The 20,907-nt window shown below is 39.1% G+C and overlaps 2 protein-coding genes across 3 annotated transcripts; one reads left to right on the top strand and one right to left on the bottom strand.

The window, feature by feature from the left end:
• The first annotated feature begins 55 nt into the window (after positions 1 to 55).
• LOC5513064 (vesicular inhibitory amino acid transporter) lies at positions 56 to 6,670 on the top strand. The gene is made up of 2 exons (XM_032382630.2): positions 56 to 3,383; positions 5,889 to 6,670. Exon 1 carries the CDS (start codon positions 1,572 to 1,574, stop codon positions 2,934 to 2,936), a length of 1,365 nt encoding a protein of 454 aa, XP_032238521.1. The 5' UTR covers positions 56 to 1,571; the 3' UTR covers positions 2,937 to 3,383; positions 5,889 to 6,670.
• LOC5513073 (glutamate receptor 3) lies at positions 6,400 to 20,017 on the bottom strand. Of its 2 annotated transcripts, none has more exons than XM_001633306.3 (15): positions 19,709 to 20,017; positions 18,916 to 19,062; positions 17,898 to 18,146; positions 17,185 to 17,381; positions 16,849 to 16,902; positions 16,058 to 16,186; positions 12,636 to 12,803; positions 12,215 to 12,343; positions 11,696 to 11,863; positions 11,059 to 11,259; positions 10,351 to 10,536; positions 9,731 to 9,995; positions 8,922 to 9,289; positions 8,371 to 8,592; positions 6,400 to 7,809 (listed from the first exon to the last, which is right to left on the bottom strand). In XM_001633306.3, the coding sequence occupies exons 1-15, from the start codon at positions 19,794 to 19,796 to the stop codon at positions 7,585 to 7,587; spliced, it is 2,796 nt and encodes a 931-aa protein (XP_001633356.3). In that variant the 5' UTR covers positions 19,797 to 20,017; the 3' UTR covers positions 6,400 to 7,584. The 2 variants fall into 2 exon arrangements, with proteins under 2 accessions (XP_001633356.3, XP_032238520.2); XM_032382629.2 differs by having other exon boundaries at positions 7,595 to 7,829.
• Positions 20,018 to 20,907: the final 890 nt, after the last annotated feature.

Raw genomic sequence — 20,907 nt, forward strand, 5'->3', positions numbered from 1 at the left:
ATAAGATGGGTGCAGCGACGTGTGCAGGTCAAACAGTGCATGGAACTCCACTCTGATTGGCTAGTTTTGATATGCTCCAATTATTAACTTTGGTTTTACTTGAGTTGATGTATGAAAGGTCATGAGAGCTCGGGTGCTTTTACAAGAGCTTGACAAGTGAAGCTATCAAACAAGGGTCTGAAGCCTTCGTTCTTGTCTCCGCTCTATTTTTGTCAGGTTTGGTCAGTTCACTAGTCCTCATCGGGTCTGGTAGGGGGATGGGAGGGAGGGGGCGGATTGTGGGGTCAATAGAAATAGAAATCGAGCCTACTTTTGTTCGACCCTCTTCAGTTATTATTTTGGTTTTTGTTGTTGTTGTTCTTTGATATTTGTGATAACATTATCTGCGGTGCTGAAGCTCTTGTGAAAAAAGAAATATTCCAAAAATTAAAAATAGTCATCCAGTAAACCCCTTCCTGTCCGTCCCTGCCGTTTCCTTGATCAAAGTAATATGCCCGTGTATTTGCTTTATCGTTTTTCTTTTATATATTCTTCCATGTCATTTGCTCCCACTCCCAACCCAAGCGCGACAGGTTCTATATTGACAAAACTACCGCCATCATTTAACTAATACCTACAGCTGTGACCGTTGAATATATCCACAATCAATATTTCTATCCGCCTACACTTTTCCTGTCATTCTTGAGAGGGCGGCCATGGGTCCTGGTTAACCGGCAGGAAGAAACATTTGACACTATGGTGCTATGCGTTTTTTTTAAACACCCGTATCAAAACTAATAGCTAATCATCATCGCTTTGGTCTCTAGGAAATTGCCGAACTTTAGTCTGGATTTTATAATATTTGTTGTAATTTTAAGACATTCTTAATCCATAATTTTTGTAGTAATTTTAGCCATACTCTATATAATGACAAGGTTATAAGAAATTATAGCTTATTTCAATCGGCTTTCTTAAAAAAAAAAGAAGGTTGTTTTATTCACTAAAAGTAATTTTGGTCAATAATATAGATTAGGATAAGTTTATGTATTTATATGTTTGATTTAATCCCAATGAATTTGCCCTGTGATACATTTGGTTTTTACCATCATTCTACATTATTCATCTTCGAGTGGGAGGCAGGATTGGCCGAGGGAGGTTGCACAGTCATAGGTATCATATTGAAAGAGCATAGTATTTGAAGATTCCTTAATAACCCTGCGCACCCCCCCTGTGTACGCGCCTGGGAGGCCAAGGCGTTTGCCAAAGCGTAGGAAAAAAAAATTAAAATTGTCTCGTGTTATGATTTTCAAATAATTTGTTAAAGAAATTATACGATAACTCCTAACAACCTTTTAAACAACGCTTTGTTTTAACGTTTTTTAATTACACACGCTTAGGAAATTTTGACTCGTTAATTACCATACTTACGTGGTTGTTATCTTATGTATGATTTCTGGTTAAGAATTGTTAGATCAACTTTTCCGGTAAGAAAATTCACAGCTGGTGGTTCCGGGGCAACCAATTTAAGCGTGCTCTTCGAACTAAACGAGTGGGAATAGTTTAAAGTGAAGTAGGAGAAAGAACCAGAGAGTATGCTTTCTCCGTTTTCTAGTCTTCCTTACATAACTTGCCAGGAAAGTGACAACGATGCTGACACGGAATCTGATAATAACCCCGGCGTCACAGATGAAGAAGGTGACGAAGAAAGCGACGCGGAAAAGGGAGGATGCTCCCTGTGGCATGCATTTTGGAATCTCGTGAACGTCATCGAAGGAACAGGAGTTCTAGGATTGCCTTACGCTGTGAGAGAAGGCGGTATCATAGTGGTTCTAGGACTTATTATTTTGGCAGTTATTTCTAACTACACTGGACAAATTCTCATTGGCTGTTTGTATACAAAAGATCCAAAACAGGACGACGAGGAAGTAAGGCTTGTCAAGAAGAGCAAGGAAAAGGATGAAAGAAAAAGAGTTCGTCTGACTTATGAGGACATTGGCGAGGTTTGTTTACCAGGTTTTGGCGGGAAAATAGTGGTAGCGACTCAAGTTCTCGAACTCATGTCGGTATCGACGCTGTACTTGGTGCTGAGTGGCTCGCTGTTGGTCAACACTTTCCCGCGCGTCCCCATCACGCACCGCGGTTGGATTGCCCTGAGTACGGTTCTTGTGCTTCCGACGGTTTTCCTGAAAAGCCTCGCTCACGTGGCCTGGCTTAGCTTGGTAAGCACTGTGTCTCTCATGGCAACCGTTGCCGCGGTGATTGTCTATGGCATCAGCGTCCATGACCAATGGGACATCGACTCCATTGTCAGCTGCAATGTGGATACTGTCCCGGTGGGGCTGGGGATCGTCTTATTTAGCTACGCTGCACACCCACTCCTCCCTGGCATAGAAAATGCCCTTCGTGATAAATCCAAGTTCCCATTGATCATGAACATTTCCTTCGTCTTTGCCGCCATTAGTAAAGTTCTCTTCGCAGTTACGGCGTACCTAGCGTTTAGCGACAAAACCAAGGAAGTGATCACTAATAATTTACCCCCTGGGCCTATCCGTACAACTGTTTGCGTATTGTTAGTTTTAAATGTGTTATTTTCCTACGCGTTCCCGATGTTTACAGTTATCCATTGTGTCACAAATTCAATAGTGTCTCGGTGCTGCGTCCCCGAAAAGGCTAATTTTCGGTTCCCAGTAATTCTCCGCGTTGTCCTCGTGCTCTTGACCATGTTAGCCGCTCTTCTTATCCCACACTTCGCTTTACTAATGGCGTTTATAGGAAGCCTAACGGGTGCTTGTCTTGTTTTTATCTTCCCACCTGTTTTTAATATCATACTCAGGAGAAGCGCAATGTACAAGTTACAGATAGCTGCGGATGTTTTGATTATAATTTTTGGGGTTTCAACTGGGATTGTAGGTGTTGTGTATTCGGGAAAGGCTTTAGTAAAAGCTTACACAGCGTAGGCCCAAGTTGAATAAAATAGTGTTAAAAATAAGAAATAAAACAAGCATGGAAATTTTAGCTAGATAGCGGGGAAAGATGGCACGAGCTATTTGCTCTGTTGTTAGGGTAAAAATTTGCCCTGAAAATCAAGCAGTTAGTGATATTCAAATTAAGGGGACGGAAATGAGAAAATAACATAGTAATAAAACAATTGTACGTAGTGAAGGGAAATAAATAAAAGATTTGATCCAAGGACGTAAACTACAGCCTTACATGACGGATCTTGTTGTACATAATCCTCGCTGGCTCAAACTTTGATTTAAAGTTTCTTTCTGGCGGAAAAAAAGCATTCTAAAGTCATGGTGTTTCAAAACAAATTTCGCTTGTTCGTTGTAATTGTGGTAGGGACATTTGCCGGTGGAGGTTTAGGATTCTATATACGCGATAACATCAACCTGGAACAGCGAGTAAGTGTGTGGGTAGGCGTTTGGGGGTATTGACATCTCGGGCTTACCATCCGGTTAGTTCGCTCCTTTATACTTATTGTTGTCATCAGAAATCATATCAGTTCATTTCTTATTTGCACCTTTTGGGCGATGAATGCTTGTGAATTTGAGGGGATGAGGAGAGGGGGAAAGAGAAGAGAAAAAAGATTGCAATCCAGGCAAGTTGAACGATACCTTTCTCCGATTTCAACTATTCAAAGGCTGTACCCCTAAACAACGGATGGTAAGCCTGTGTTAGGAAACTGTTCAAACCTCCATTCTATAGGTTGTATTCTCTTAAATGTGCATGTAAAGGAACATGCAAGTTTATACCCAGGATCGGCCGAGGGGGGGGGGGGGGTGCGCAGTCATATGTATTATATTGAAAAGCATAGGATATGAAGATTCCTTTATAAGAAATGAACCACTTTTGGGCCGCTAAGGAAGGGGGGGGGGGGATGCGCAGTCATAGGTATCATATGGAAAAAGTATAGTATTCGAAGATTCCTCAAAGTGCCCCTAGCATCAAATTCCAGTAACTTGTTTTTAATATTTACTTATCCTGAGATGAAGAATAGGTAAAGAGTTTTCATATTGTATCAGAAAAAATCTTGAAATGTGACCATTTTTAGGAGATGTTAGCAATTGAAAATTGCTAACAACCCTTCGTTGTGAAAGAAAAAGACTAGAAAAGGAAAAAGAAAATAAAGAAAACAAAAAAAATTGTAAAACATGCGGTCGAGACTCGAACCACGGATCGAAGCATTCGAATTCAGGCATGCTACAGACCCGTTGGGCCATCGAGGCAAATGGGAAACTTCAACAAAATAAGTAAGGTATTTATATATCAGTCGTAATTGAAGCATCACGTTGAAAATTCATAAAAGGACGGAACTCATTTGAAAAACTAGAGACCTTACAATTTTGACACAGTATTAAGTTCTAAGGGAGTTATCATTAATTACATCGAGGGGGGAGGGAAGATTTTAACTGAAGACACCTTAAAATTTCAGAGCCCCCCTTTCATTGTAAACATTTTTTTCGATGCCCCCCCTTATAGAACCCCAAAATTTTCTTTCTTTTTCCCTTAGAGGACCTTTTTTTTGGGGGCCCCCCTTTTGGTGGTTAAAAATTTTTGGAGCCCCCCCCCCCTCAATATCTTTCTTCCCCTCCTCGGTGTATTTATAATGAACACTCCCTAAATAAGCTTTTTCTCAAATAAGTATAAAAAAATTCTATCCTCAAATTTTTCCTCTATCAATAAAAGTATTTGATTCGACGAGGACAAAATAGATTGCCCATTTTTGGAAGGGGGTCATTTTTTATAGCATTGAGCATAGGAGCATAGGAATTACAGTTGAGAATTGGTAATATAAAACTTATAAGATTTAAAATTTTCAAATTTCATTGTACCCCAACTTGAAGAAATTGATTCGAGGCCTCATAATGATTAAATCCAATTAGAAAGCGTCCCTGCTTTTGTTAACTCAAAAACCGACAAAAAGTAATGTTTAAAAAAAATTATACCAACAATTTTTTTCGTAAGCACATTTTTCCTTAGTAATAAGGGAAAATGCTGTAATTAAAAAAACACATAATTTGACACTTATCTCGGAAATATTTTATAATTATACAGATGATCATATTGAATAAGAAAAATAATGATATTGTTCTGGTAACATGGTAAAACAAGGCCCTAAAATAATAGAAAATGTGCCCTTCAGGATTCCTGAACCAAACCAAAGTGGAACGCCTGGCGCTTTCGAAAAGTGGGGCCACTTTTCGCTCAAGAGTGCGATGTTATTTACATTTAAAAGCCAGCAAAACCCCACGAAAACCAGTTGTTTGGCGTGGTTTGTTTTCAAGTCCTAAACTACTGATATATTGGTATAAACCCGGAAATTAAGAGTTTGATGCTACGGGCACTTTAAAAGAAATGATGATGTGTGCACCCTGCGCACCCCCCCCCCCCTGTGTATGCGCCTGACAAGTTGAGGATGTCATCTGCTTGGCATGTCTAATATTACCACTTCCCCCCCTCCCCCCCTCATCCCACATGCCTAATCCCCATCTTGTGATTCATAATTCTTCTTAATTATTTCATGTGCATCAAAGATTCAGGGATAAACCTCCCTCAAATCCTACATGCCTTATCCTGTGATTCATAATCATTCTTGATTATTGAATGTTCATCAAAGATTCATGGATCATAGCTATGACCTTTTTGGCAACCCTGGAATGCCCCCTCTGGATACCCCCTTAAAGTAGAAGTTAATGGGACATTGCCTAGCAAACAAATGTTGGAAGAGCATATTGTCGTCTTTGCACAAAAAATAAGGGTCAAATATCTCTTTTCTAGCAAGGAAACTGTTAGGAGTTTTGGCACCCACAAAAAACTTTGGAAGATTTCATTTGGTAAATCTTTTAGATGTCTTTGCTGGATATTAACTAACAATGTGCTGTTTGAATTTATTGTTCAACAAACAGGAAGAAAGACTTAAAGAACTTCAAATAAAAGTAGATGAGAAGAAAAACAGCATTAAACAACTGAAAGAAAAGATTGAAAGCAAAAGATAACTATTGTCAAATGTGATGGACTGGACGTACGGACAGGGGTAAATCAAGATTTGAAAACCAAGGTACAAGGACAGGGTCAAGGGTGGATCTTAACTTTAACAAAGCAGAGTATTGTTATAAAGGCGTGGCTAAGATAAAAGACGTACCAAAAAGGAAGGTGTAAAGGGGTGAAAATACAAGTGTAATGGAAATTTCCCTCCAAAAGTGAAACAAATCTCCCCTTATAAATACTTTTGAATCCATCTTTGCCAGACTGTTGATGTTTCAGAAAGCAAGGGCTTGTTACATCATCATAGATGCTAATAAGCACATGGAGAAGGGAAAATTGACTGTTAAAAATGGATTCCTTACCGAAAAGCCTATAACTTCAACAAAGCAGACTTTCGTCTTGAACTAAAAGCATACATTTCTTACCAAAAAATTGCCAAAAAAGACTTTATTATAATTGTCCACACAAGACTAAAACATACAAGCTATAGGCATATGATGTTACAATATTACTATTTCCTATTTTTTTATTATGATTCTATAAATAACAGCTACCCGCCTAATGTTTCCAGATTCTACATTGCCAGGGAATTTCTCATGCTGGAAAATAATTTCCAGTATATCTCGCACCATTGTTCATTTTAATTCCTGTCTACTAATAAAAGCACTTTTGCTAAAAGTAAGATTAAAAGTAAAGATATTCATTGTTGTGTGGAACAATATGACTTCAGGTAAATCAAGATATTAAACCCAAGGAATAATGGCAAAAAAATGAATATTATTTATTATTATCGAGTAAAACTTGCTATCCCCTATTTGAATGGAAGCCTCCGCACCCTTATTCACCCTCGCGCAAACCATGCCTGTTCTGACTTTGCACAATCTAAACTACTTAACACTACATCACACAGACTTTGAAGAGATGTTCATGAAGTTTCAACCAAACGCTTCCTTAGCTATTTACATTGAATGTGAAATATATATCAATCTTGGCAGAAAGGCTTATATGAAGTACATTAGTAATTTCAAATGGTAATTATGAGGACAAAATCCAACTCAGCAAAGAATTAAGGGATTTAGAGGAAACACTTCTCTTTTTTCCACAAACCCAGGGCACCATGGTGGATGTAAAAATATTGTTTTTAGTTTCATTGCTGTAGGAATTACTGCAATGATAATTTTTTGTAGATACTTAATACTACAATTCAACACAAACAAGCTAGAAGGCAGACAGCCATTAACTTACCTAATACAATGCTTAATTTTATAATTTATCTTAATTGGGAGTTCATATTATTAAAAACTGAACATAGACAAAGACATCATTTTTTGGAGTCACATACCTAGAATGTATATTGGATTACATCCTTAACAAAATTTATTGTAACATAACATTCAACTTGTTGAGTCCCCCAGGGCTGGTGGCAGGGCTTATTTAAATTGTTAAATTCCTTGATATGAGTCCAACTTTGAGGCACTAAAAGCACATCAGGCCATTTTAAAGCTCTTGCTTTAAAAAGGCGTTTTTTTTTTTTTGCCATCCAACAAAGTGGGTCCTTATCAACATATTTGAGGTCTTATCCTGTTTGCCTAAATTGATTATTGTATCATAGCTAAGCTACAGATCGCTCTCGGGAGCCGTTACATAGACGGATGGCCGCCTGACTTCAGGATGAACCCTTCCGATGTTTGGTGAAAAGTCTGGCCTTGGCGATCTCCTGGTTATACCATCAGGTTCCTGTCTCCTTGTCGTGTTGTTGATCAATTTGCATTCTGAACTGCTGCTTGTGTAGGCTGCTCTGGACAAGCCGCCATGGCTATTGCGGGCGCCCGCCTGCGGAGACTTGGAAAGAAGTCCAAAGACTGCACTTTCAGTTAGATCTTGGAATTCCAGGAATGGAATTGGATACAGGGAAGGAGTGGAACTCGCTTCAGACAAAGTCTTAATATATGTCGGCTTTTTAAGAAAGTGCTTCCGAAAGGTGTGGTCTTGTAGCTTTTGCCATTACATTACTGCAGCGTTTTATTTACTAGTGTGTGCTTGATGCTTTTAATTGCCTGGATTTTTGTCTGAAGCGTGCTCGTGCGCATGCAGGAAAAGCAGTTTGCACAATTTGTTTATTTGCCAAGTTATTATTAAGTTTAAACGTCAACACATGTGGGTTTTAGGGAGATACTAATGATTAGTCATTTAGGTTCCAACCAACAGTCTCAAGGGTATCGGTTCAGCTTAAGTTCCGGGGAAACAACTGAAAAGTAAAACTCATTTGCGGCACTGAAGCCCAACATCGGCCTTCTAACAATGGGTGAGGTCGCTCAAGACCCCAAAATTTCTCACAGTCCATCTACAAAACAGGAAGCCTGATAAGAACACCAGGTACTGGGCTGTTTTACCTCATCTTACCTCTGGTCGCCAAAAACTAAACGCCCCTCGAAATCGGTTCTCCATCAGTAGAATGACGAGAGAGATCCCGGCCCCTCCCCCCAGGATGATGAAGACACCCGCAAGGTGATGCAGTTCTAGACTCATTGGCTGGTTGGAGACCACGGCGTCCTTAAGATTACACTCGGACATCGCATCCCACCACTTGTATCGGATTCTCTCAACCTCACCTTCCTCGCGCAGCTAACAAAAGAAATGATAAATTGTCTGTAGGGTGTGTCTTGCTTTTGTAATGAATGATGATGATGGTGGTGGTGTAGGCCATGATAACGATGACACTAGTGATTGTGTAGTAGTGGTGATGGTGGTTGTGATGATGATGATGACCATGATAATGATGACCATGGTGATGCTGATAATGATGATGATGGGTTATTAGAAAAAAAAACACTCACATATGTAGTTTTCAGAAAGATGGGCCTAATCCGAACTGCTATTTACCTTAATGATAACATTTATTATCCTTTTGTAAAGTGATTAAACCCTGGAATTCGGAGCATTAACTGCCTTACCTGAAGAATAGCCACTGAGATGCCATCTGTCCACTCGGAGTTCCTCTGCAGCCCCAGTGCGTAGCTCTTCGCGTCCAGCAAATTCTTGACGAGCATTGTATTACAGGGCTTTCTCTGGTTGTAGTAGTCAAGCGACGGCTGGTCAGTCAGGTACGCGAAGGGCGTGGTTCGAGACCGGTTGACACCCTCATCTGTACCCTTCACAAAAGTGTTGAGGGTGCTCATCTTGCCAAACATCTTCTTGTAGATTCGGACTTTTGACTTTTCGAAGAACGAGAACAGCGAACCGCCCTGTTGGACACCGTATTTGAAGACGTCCTGAGCGACTAGGTCTTCTAGAGAGTTGATGATAGATTTGGAGTTTTGAGCTAGAAAATACAACAGCAGCTGATTCACCATTATTAGCTTGTCGTTTGTGAGGCCTGAAATGCTCGCTTTAGCTTCCTGGGCGCTTATTCAGTTTATCCTGAGGGGTAGTAATTTGAGAATGAGCGCTAATTTGAAGCTGTTGTTATTTCATAATTGCCTATATTAATGCAAGCGTCAAGGTTCGACTAGCATGGGGCAGCTTGTTTTATCCTTATTGTTATTGTCAAGATGTATCGACTACAAGAAGAGAAGGGCAAGTGTGCCACCGCGGGCACTACAATTGTCTTTCTTTTAATGTTTACACGGCATTGTATCATCCAAAGTAAAGGATGCAGGGCTAAAAAAGTAAATGTGCTTTTTGCTAACGGATGAAAGAACATCTTGTGCTCAAAACCTTATAAAACCACTGTATGGCTTAGCAATTAATAACACTGCCCAACCTGTGAAAAACGCCGCCAAGTTCGCAGTGTAGGTGGATATTAGGATAAGTGTAAAGAGCCAGAAGGACGCCGCCAGAACTCGTCCGGAGCCCGACCGAGGGGTGTTGTCCCCACCCTGTTGAAGAATGGACCCCGTAGCGAACCACAGACTGTTAGGCAAGCTGAACTCGTCACCTTCGCCCTCGCCAGTATTCTTGGCTTCGGCTCGAAACCCATAAGGGCTAAACCGGTCAAGAATCCACATCAGTATGGTGACGGCTCCAACCTAAGATTAGATTTTTACTTAAGTGCACATGTTTACGTCACTCAAAAAAAAAAGAATGAATATGAATGAGCTTCGGCTCGAAGGACCATATTGGGAACTGTGACAAAGGTCTGATAGATGCTAACTACAACTGTACTAGAGGTTCTTATACCGCCAAAACCCCGAACGCACGAAAAACGAACCGAGATTTATACCTTGTCCAGCTGAGAAAACGCACATCCCTTCTCATCCCCTGACCCTAGTTCCAACTCAACTTGAACAAATCCTAGATGTCTGTCATGTAAGCGATCCCAAAATCCCTATTACCTAACGATACCAAGTCCACACTCGACTTGCAAATTACAACAGCTCTTACCACCAGGCAACAACACGCCCATAGATCTTTCTGGAAAGGCATTAGAAACGCGAAGAGGTCCACGTCCTCTTCCAGGGGCTTCTGTAGAATCATGGCGATGCGAAAATCAAGGAACGGCTTACTGAAGTCGATCACTTGTTCTCTTTCAGCCGTAATAGTAATCGGGCCAATTGCAATATCTGCTTCCTACAGAAAAGCAAAAAGGAAAATTTTCCCATTTTCTCGTTTATCCTAGAAAAATACCAAATACGAGAAAGTATCAATTTCAATCGGTTGATTTGTAGAAGCTATTGCGATATTCTTGATTAAATTTGGTGAATATATTATAAAACTTCAGTTAGGTATTTCCAAATTTCATCACATTTGTCGTCTACTATAGAATTAAAAAACAATAAAAAATGTGTAGCTTAGTAGGGGTCTTTAGTGCAGGATTTGAAAACATACATAAAATTTCGTATCTGCTTCCTCTTAGGGTAAACCTTTAAGAATTTAAATGCAAAATCTACTAATAGCGTCACAAAACAATACTTGAAGTTATTAATGGATATTTTGACTGCCTAGTCGAGATTTATGGAAAGTAAATAATACACTTCGGAAGGGGAAAATAAGGCCATGGCTAATAAATTGAGGTAGCGATACTTGACAAATATTTTGGACTTGATAGGCCACTTAATAGAGGCTCCACTATTCAAGGTGAACGGAACGTACTTGTCGGACAAGTTCTCCTAGGATTCCTCTCCACTCTCCGTTCTTCACAGAGCCGTACGATTTCTCTTTGCTTATCCTGATTTCGTATTTAACGTTCAGTTTCTCAGCCAGCAGGTCCAACAGGTCCTTACTGAAGCCCATGAATCTATCGTTCCCTTTCAACAGCGATGCATTGTCTTTCATTATCATGAAAGGAGCGTCCTGAAACAGAATCAAGTTTTCTATAAGTATAAACCTATTTTAGATAATAAGGTTGCACTTTTGGAATTCAAGTTTCTTAGCCCGCGTGTTCACATTGTGATTTCAAATTATACCTTTTTGAACAAGTAATTGGTGGATGCGCAAATTCTCTCACTAGATCATCGGAAAGGTCGTCTGAATAAAATTCTCCAAATTGATACGGGGTAAAGGCATAATTATTAAAATACAACCCTTCAATAAGGTTTTGATATTCGAGAAGAAATAACTTGAAAATATACCAAGAGGTTGTTTCAAAACAATAACTAGTACTGGCGATTTCCATAGTTTGCAAAACCCAATGAAACCCCTTGATATATATTTAATGGCTTTGTACATAACCGAATAAAGAGGTTGGTTCATAGAGCCCTTTAGTTGGCTAGCTGGCTAGATGCTATACCTCCTTGGTAGTGACAATGATAACGCGGTCATTCTCTCGGTGTTTCCGCATGAATTCCTCCTTTCGCTCACATTCCGTCTCTTCCCAGTACTGACCGTTCCAGTTGACCAGGTTGTCCCTCTGTAAGCTTACCAGGTTGCTGTTGGTCGTTATGGTCAGTTGGCCAATCTACAGATTGTATATTTTTTTTTAGTCTAATTTTTCTACTGTAATAACAAAGTATTTTTAAATACTTAAAAGTAAGATGGGGGTGTTTTATTAGCTTTCGGGCTTACTGTTGCGTAATTCGCAACATGACAAAGAGGACACAAATAACACGGCGGACGTTTTATAAAACTATGCGCAAGCCGTAGATTTTCTCCTCTTATTCGGAGTGTTCTTGGAGCAAAAATATTTATTTTCGAGAAACTTATTCCTTTGACGCCCGTTCCAATTCCGCAAAAATATTTGCCACTTTCAGATGTGAGGACTAACAGCTCCATTTAACCATGGACACTTATTTTTGCTTTGGTTCTATACCTTGTATTTGTGAGAGAATAATGTTTGTGATTGAACTTGAATGTTGATGATGTCAAACTCGTCCACCACACGCTCATTTGAACCGTCCGTCTTGAACTGAATAGTTCCCGTCAGTCCTTGCATATTGATCTGCAAAAAAGCCACCAAAACCATCTTACCCTTTTCAAAACTCCGGGATAGCCTATCCTTTGAAAAAAAAAGTAGGTACCAGGTTTATTGAGAAGGTTTACACCACCATTTGTATATTAAAAAAAATTTGTCATTTCCTTTTGTAAAGAGGGGGGTATTTAAACATATGGCGGTTGGAAAATGTATGGATTTTAGTTCCCCCATACATTTTTTCAAACCGAAGAAGGGCAACGAGCCCCACTGCATCAACCACTTGAGTTTTCCTCCTCCTGCGTCGAGATACGATTCTTACCGTTTTCAGAAAATCCAAAATGGTTTCGCCCGTATCTGTTGTCACGGCTGGGTTAAATTGGCAGCCTTTTCCCTGATTCTTGTCTTCCACCAGGAACGTGTTCTTCATCATCTCCCCTATGGCCTTAACGACCACGTACAGCGAATCATTCAGTACGGCGTACGTTAGCTACAGGAAAAAAATAAAGTCATTATACGTTCGCATAGTATGCTGGGGGGGTTACCAGGGGGGTGGCCCAGGCAAAATACAGTGAATGTATTAGACATTATCTTAAAAACAGGAAAAATGCCTTGAAAGGGCCTTTTGGACCCCCTCCTGTTTAAAATCTATTTGTGCCAGCTTCCAAAACTCCCTACCGCATAAAAGCTATTTCCGGTGTGATTTTTTCACGGTCAGATATCTTGCATGTTCACACAGCAAAACTTTTTTATCATACCACAATAATTGTTGCATAAAGGTATTGTTTGCATTGTATTAGTGGAGTTTTCTCGGTTCTTTTTGAAGTCACGTGTTGACATGATGCCGGTCACGTCACATGTACTATAGTATCTATTGTATATCCCTATTATACCGTCATCTATTATACTGGCATCTATTGTATATCCCTATTATACCGGCATTTATTATACTGGCATCTATTGTATATCCCTATTTTACCGTCTGTTGCCATGGTATTAGCACTTCACATGCACTATTGTATGGAGTGGGTAAGACTTAAATGATTCTATTATACCATCTGTTGTCATGGTGTCTATTGTATATCCCTATTATACCATCTGTTGTTATGGCATCTATTGTATATCCCTATTATACAATCTGTTGTCATTGTATCTATTGTATATCCCTATTATACCATCTGTTGTCATGGTATCTATTGTATATCACTATTGCATCATCTGTTGTTATCCCTATTATACCATCTGTCGTCATGGTATATATTGTATATCCCTATTATATCCTGTGTCGTCATGGTATCTATTGTATATCCCTATTATACCATCTGTTGTCATGGTATCTATGGTATATCCCTTTTATACCATCTGTTGTCATGGTATCTATTAGACATCCCTATTATACTATCTGTTGTCATGGTACCATCTGTTGTTATCCCTATTATACCATCTGTCGTCATGGTATCTATTGTATATCCCTATAATACCATCTGTTGTCATGGTATCTATTGTATATCTCTATTATACCATCTGTTGTCATGGTATCTATTGTATATCCCTATTATACCATCTGTGGTCATGGTTCTATTGTATATCCCTATTATATCCTGTGTCCTCATGGTATCTATTGTATATCCCTATTATATCCTGTGTCGTCATGGTATCTATTGTAAAACTCTATTATACCATCTGTTGTCATGGTTCTATTGTATATCCCTATTATATCCTGTGTCCTCATGGTATCTATTGTATATCCCTATTATATCCTGTGTCGTCATGGTATCTATTGTAAAACCCTGGTATATCCTGTGTCGTCATGGTATCTATTGTATATCCCTATCATATCCTGTGTTGTCATGGTATCTATTGTATATCCCTATTATATCCTGTGTTGTCATGGTATCTATTGTATATCCCTTTTATACCATCTGTTGTCATGGTATCTATTGTATATCCCTATTATACCATCTGTTGTCATGGTATCTATTGTATATCCCTTTTATACCATCTGTTGTCATGGTATCTATTGTATATCCCTATCATATCCTGTGTCGTCAAGGTATCTATTGTATATCCCTATTATATCCTGTGTTGTCATGGTATCTATTGTATATCCCTATTATATCCTGTGTTGTCATGGTATCTATTGTATATCCCTATTATATCCTGTGTTGTCATGGTATCTATTGTATATCCCTATTATACCCTGTGTCGTCAAGGTATCTATTGTATATCCCCATCATATCCTGTGTCGTCAAGGTATCTATTGTATATCCCTATTATATCCTGTGTCGTCATGGTATCTATTGTATATCCCTATCATATCCTGTGTCGTCAAGGTATCTATTGTATATCCCTATCATATCCTGTGTCGTCAAGGTATCTATTGTATATCCCTATCATATCCTTTGTCGTCAAGGGATCTATTGTATATCCCTATTATATCCTGTGTCGTTAAGGTATCTATTGTATATCCCTATTATATCCTGTGTCGTCAAGGTATCTATTGTATATCCCTATTATATCCTGTGTTGTCATGGTATCTATTGTATATCCCTATTATATCCTGTGTTGTCATGGTATCTATTGTATATCCCTATTATATCCTGTGTCGTCAAGGTATCTATTGTATATCCCTATTATATCCTGTGTCGTCAAGGTATCTATTGTATATCCCTATCATATCCTGTGTTGTCATGGTATCTATTGTATATCCCTATTATATCCTGTGTCGTCATGGTATCTATTGTATATCCCTATTATATCCTGTGACGTCATGGTATCTATTGTATATCCCTATTATATCCTGTGTTGTCATGGTATCTATTGTATATCCCTCTTATATCCTGTGTCGTCATGGTATCTATTGTATATTCCTATTATATCCTGTGTTGTCATGGTATCTATTGTATATCCCTATCATATCCTGTGTTGTCATGGTATCTATTGTATATCCCTATCATATCCTGTGTCGTCAAGGTATCTATTGTATATCCCTATCATATCCTGTGTCGTCAAGGGATCTATTGTATATCCCTATTATATCCTGTGTCGTTAAGGTATCTATTGTATATCCCTATTATATCCTGTGTCGTCAAGGTATCTATTGTATATCCCTATTATATCCTGTGTTGTCATGGTATCTATTGTATATCCCTATTATATCCTGTGTTGTCAAGGTATCTATTGTATATCCCTATCATATCCTGTGTTGTCATGGTATCTATTGTATATCCCTATTATATCCTGTGTTGTCATGGTATCTATTGTATATCCCTATTATATCCTGTGTCGGCAAGGTATCTATTGTATATCCCTATTATATCCTGTGTCGTCAAGGTATCTATTGTATATCCCTATCATATCCTGTGTTGTCATGGTATCTATTGTATATCCCTTTTATATCCTGTGTCGTCATGGTATCTATTGTATATCCCTATTATATCCTGTGACGTCATGGTATCTATTGTATATCCCTATTATATCCTGTGTTGTCATGGTATCTATTGTATATCCCTATCATATCCTGTGTTGTCATGGTATCTATTGTATATCCCTATCATATCCTGTGTCGTCAAGGGATCTATTGTATATCCCTATCATATCCTGTGTCGTCAAGGGATCTATTGTATATCCCTATTATATCCTGTGTCGTTAAGGTATCTATTGTATATCCCTATTATATCCTGTGTCGTCAAGGTATCTATTGTATATCCCTATTATATCCTGTGTTATCATGACACCTCTTACCCCTGTTACGTTAGGTGCTGCCATGGCATTCCTCTCAGCTTCCCGTCTCAGTTTTCTGGCACCATGCATTTGTAGACGTAGTCCCAGCAAGCCACGTAATGCGAGTGCGGAGATGTTCCCGGGAATATCCTAAAGCAATGTAAGAAATTCAGATAGAGTAAGACTTGACACCAAAGATGGTTATGATGTTGTGTGTGATAATACTGATTGCAATGGTAATTGCGATGACGATTATTGTATGATGATGATGATGGTGGTGATGATAATGGTGATGGTCTTCGTGGAGGCGATGGCGAGGTTGTAGAGACAATGATATGGCGATGATTAACATTATACTGGAAATGACGATGATGATAATGTAGATAAAGAGGAATGATAGCTGTCGTGCTGAGGTGATCGTGTGGCTGAGCATGACTCTTTAAATGATACCGAGCAGGTAAGTTATTTTATTTCTGAATACACTCTTTTTTTATAAGAACCTTCTTTATAAGAACCTTCAGCCTGAGATTTCACCAAATTTTAAGAACATGCCGAGGCTCAGATAGCAGAATTTGTTTTCTTTTTTGTCCTGATGCGTACGAAAATGCAGAATCAAATTGTGCTCATAGACAATTGCTATTGATCATTAGTGTAATTCTCTTCCTAATAATGAATTGGGTAATATTCTTATATACACTAAAATTTAAGAGCATTGTTAACAACATATTTAGCCTTAAAATGTCCCAAAAATAAGAACGGCCCAGCTTCAACTGAAAATTAGACGTTCTTATAAAAAAGGGTGTATTTCATACCATATTTGGAGTAATCCATTTAGAGTCCTTGTCGATGCATCCTACTCTCATAGCCTGCAAAACAGCATCAAAAACACACCCGGGGACTCGTAAGAGGCCTTTTACGTGATCTGCCCCTGGCTACACCAATGAGTTGAATAATGGGCCATTTTCAAGATAATGAGGGTCCTGTGGTGTTTCACCTCGAAAGCTAGGCTTTAGAAGGTATGATTATGTTTTGTTGACAGCCGTTTTGAAACATTTAACAACCTATTTTTTGCTTCTTGATAAAAAGGAAAAACTTGATAGTATTGTTATTAGGTGTCATTTATCAGTCAAACGAAATTTAAGTCTTACCCACTCCATGATGATTGTCGTCTCGGCTGGATCACAAACCAGAACAACATACATGACCTTTGACCTTAGGAGCACAGTCAGGGCGCGCTGGGACTCACGGTAGTTTTCTATCACTAGTTCCGGCATCATGTATGGTATCACATACCCGCCTTGGCGGGCTAATGAGAAAACCTTAGACCCAAGGAGGGCCTGCTTTCCTGTAAGCAACGTCATAGAAGAATTTTACAAGATAAAGATATGTGTGTGGATTTCATTGTAACAGGATTCCTGTGGTGCAATACTCGTTTCTAGGGCTCACTGGTATAAAATAATATGGCTTGTGGATCTATGGAGTGTTTCTCTCAACCAATTGCATGTTTGGCAATTATCTACTTGTTCTGGGGCTTCTATGAGTAAATACACATGAAAGATATTTCAAGCAAGGAATGAAACCTGCCAATGTCAAGAAAGTCGATAGGTATACTGCCAAAGTCCCGGATTTTCTTGTTGTATTCGCTTCAGCAGTCATCTTTCATTAAATAAAGCTATAAAATACCGAGAATAATGGTGTCTCGCCGGAATACAGCAGATGTCTGAGCTAAACAAGTAACTCTAATACGTCATCTAGGTATACAGTCCCTTAATTCCCCAACTGATGTGATGATGATAATGCATTATTGGCAGGCTAGGGTTGGTCCTTTAATTCGTTTTACTTTCTGTTACTTTCTACTCACGTTCGGCTAGGATAGCGACTTTCTGGTGCTTGGTTTTGATGTAGTAGTGTAGTAAGTGGACCGTAGCTGCCGCTGTTTCGTCTTGGGGAGGCATGAGAGTGAAGAAATAGTCGCTTGCCCATCCTCCCCGCACTTTAGGCTTCAGAACAACCATGGGGATCTGTAGGAGCTCCGCCAGAGCGTACGACCGCTCGTCACCAAAAGACAGGTCGAAGATGCAACTTGAACTGCGAAGCTCCCTTGCTGCCTCTAGCAAACAGAAAATGGCGGACATGTGGTCATTGTGTCCCGGGGGGTTGGGGGGCTCTCCAGAAGTAGACGGGGGTGATCGTCCTATCTTTTACGGTACAAAATTTCGACCAGCTGCTTTCATCCCTTAGGGGTTGTTGAAGAATTTTTCCGATTTTGCTAACTCTTAGGGTATAAAATTCGACCAACTGGTATTATTTAGGGGGTGTTAAATGTTTTTTTTAATTCTGCTATCTCTTGGGGTTAAAAATTCCTTCGACCACACACAATTTGCTATCTCCTAGGGGTAAGAATTGCTGTTGACCACACCCAAAGTGTTGTACCTTAGGGTTAAAATTGATTTTGCCGACGATCAACCCCGTCTGTCTTCATCGTAGTATACCCCGGGCATTGTGTCCAATTAACTATTGTCATGGTATTGCCTCCTAACTGCAACACACTCCGCGCCTAATTTTAACTGTTCCGTCGGTATAAGCCATAGTCCATGAAAGCAATTCGAGAGTTCCTCAGATCTCTCCTGACAATTGACTTGTTAAAAGTATGTTTTTTTGTATTTTTTAAGGGGGGGGGGCAAGTGGTGGTGCGGTGCCTGTCATTCACATCACGGACATATAATTTAATCACCACATTTTATAATCATAACCCACTATTTAGTAGTTTACAGACACTTTCCATCCAAAATCTAAAAAAAAGCTGATGTTACATTTTCCCGCCAAAAAGTTTAGTTCGCGCGCTATCCCAATGTCCACAGGTAGCCCATTTTGCTTACTGCATCCGAGTATTTCGTTCCCAATTGTCTTGAATGAGATAGTTTTGAGACTTTGGTCGTAAGGTAGGGGCTGGTACTTGTTGAGTCTTCGAACACCGGCCAGGAAAGACTTGTAAAGCACTTCGTCATTTGGATGGTATAGGACTCCTGGAAAAGAAGAGAAACAAAAAATGTATTCCCTTTTCTCCCCTTTCGATCTTATCGTTCATCCCTGAAAACTAGGATGCATTTTATTGCTTTTTTTCGTGAATAGAGAGGGTGCGATTTTTACCTGTTTTTCGTTTGTTGTTATGAGCTATGTAAACAGGGAGGCTTTGTTTTTTCTTTTATTTTTTTCTTTCGCATTATCCCCCGTCTTAATAGTTTGATGCGCAATTTTAGATATTTCATTCACGATAAAGTTTTTGGAAATTTTTCCATCGGGTAATAAACAAATCTTAATGAACAGCTCTCAAAAATAATATGCAGTGGTATTTTGTTGTGCGTTCCTTTAAGAACGCATTGATGGTTCTAAAATATTCATCATACTGCTACTTTTTACGAAATGTGAGGCATACTTTTCTAGTCACACAAGTCTTAATGATTCTCAGTTAACAAAACGAATTTGTCTATTTTGCCTTTTATTACAAACTTGAAGTTCATATACAAATATTTAAATTTCAAGAATGTTCTCTTGTGGCAATAAAATATTAACTGATCGAAAACGACAATGACGTTTTTTAAACACAACTTTGCTCATAATTAATCAAAATACAGTAAAGAAATTGAACTTATTGTATTTTCGTTTATTTACCTGCAATATTTCTGACCTCCAAGGGATTCACGAAGGCGATATTGATCCAAATTACCAGGCTTAGAACCAAACTTGTCTTTAGAAACATGACCAAGGGGAAGCGTGTGTCGCGATAAGAACTGCGCCCAGAAACAACAGTAGATCTAGTACCGTGATGGCTTCATTCCCAGTACACCTGGCTCGTTGAATCCTTTAATCTTGGCCTTACGGACGCGCCAAAATGTTAAGGTGTGAGTGCGCGAAGTGTTAAAACTCGTCCGAGGAACATGCCAAGCGATTAAACAACGTGTGATCAAACTGCTTTGGACTGGTCAGTTGTAAATTCTTGTGGGTTAGATGGATTATCTCTTAGAATTTAAAAAAAGAAAATAAATATTATATTTTAATTAATCAAATTAACCGATCGGTAGGTTTTTGTGACAATTTTGTGCGTTTCAAGGTCTAGCGCAGTGGAAACTGAAAGGATAATGTGGCACAATTTGCCTTTTGGCTACAACAACATTCTAATGCACGTAAGGTCAATTTGATGCTTTATAAATTGCTTCAGATAATTGTTTTGATGATGTACCACTTTTCTAAACGACTTTAAGAGTAAGCTATTTGAGGTGATCAAATATTCTTTCATCAACCCTTGTGGTGAAGTAAAGTTGTTGAAGTATCTGAGTAAACAACACCAGTAGCGGATCTACGGGGGGGGGGGGGGGGGGGGGGTTAGAAAGAGGAACATTTTTGGAGAGAACTCGAGGGCGCAGGAGGGCTAGGTTTGCAAAAAGTCACACATGAGTATTTGTATGTATATTTGTAATGTGCTGTGAGAGTTCTATTGAAGAAGGCCTTCCACGCCGCCATTTTATGCTCCCGCTCAATGGCGAGTAACAAAAAGAATCCATTTCCATCGGCTATCAAGCAAGCAACTGAGAAACGTTTACTCAAATATCATTGAAAGAGTATTAGACTTCAATCGTGGATGGTTATTTTGAAATTTTCTTGCAAATAAACAGATGCATTTTCAATTATAAACAATAGCTTAAGGCCTTGAATGTGTTTATCGCTCTTAGGAAGTGTGGTCTAAGATCTTAAGAATCAGAAATCTAGGGCTTTAAAGTATGTCTTTCGTTTACACAAAAGATTATGTTGTCACAACAGCTTTCAATCATTATTTCAAGAACCATCTTTAAACTAGCGCCTTTAATTACCCT

This window comes from Nematostella vectensis, chromosome 4 (genome assembly GCF_932526225.1).
Source record: "Nematostella vectensis chromosome 4, jaNemVect1.1, whole genome shotgun sequence".
NCBI classification, from domain to species: domain Eukaryota; kingdom Metazoa; phylum Cnidaria; class Anthozoa; order Actiniaria; family Edwardsiidae; genus Nematostella; species Nematostella vectensis.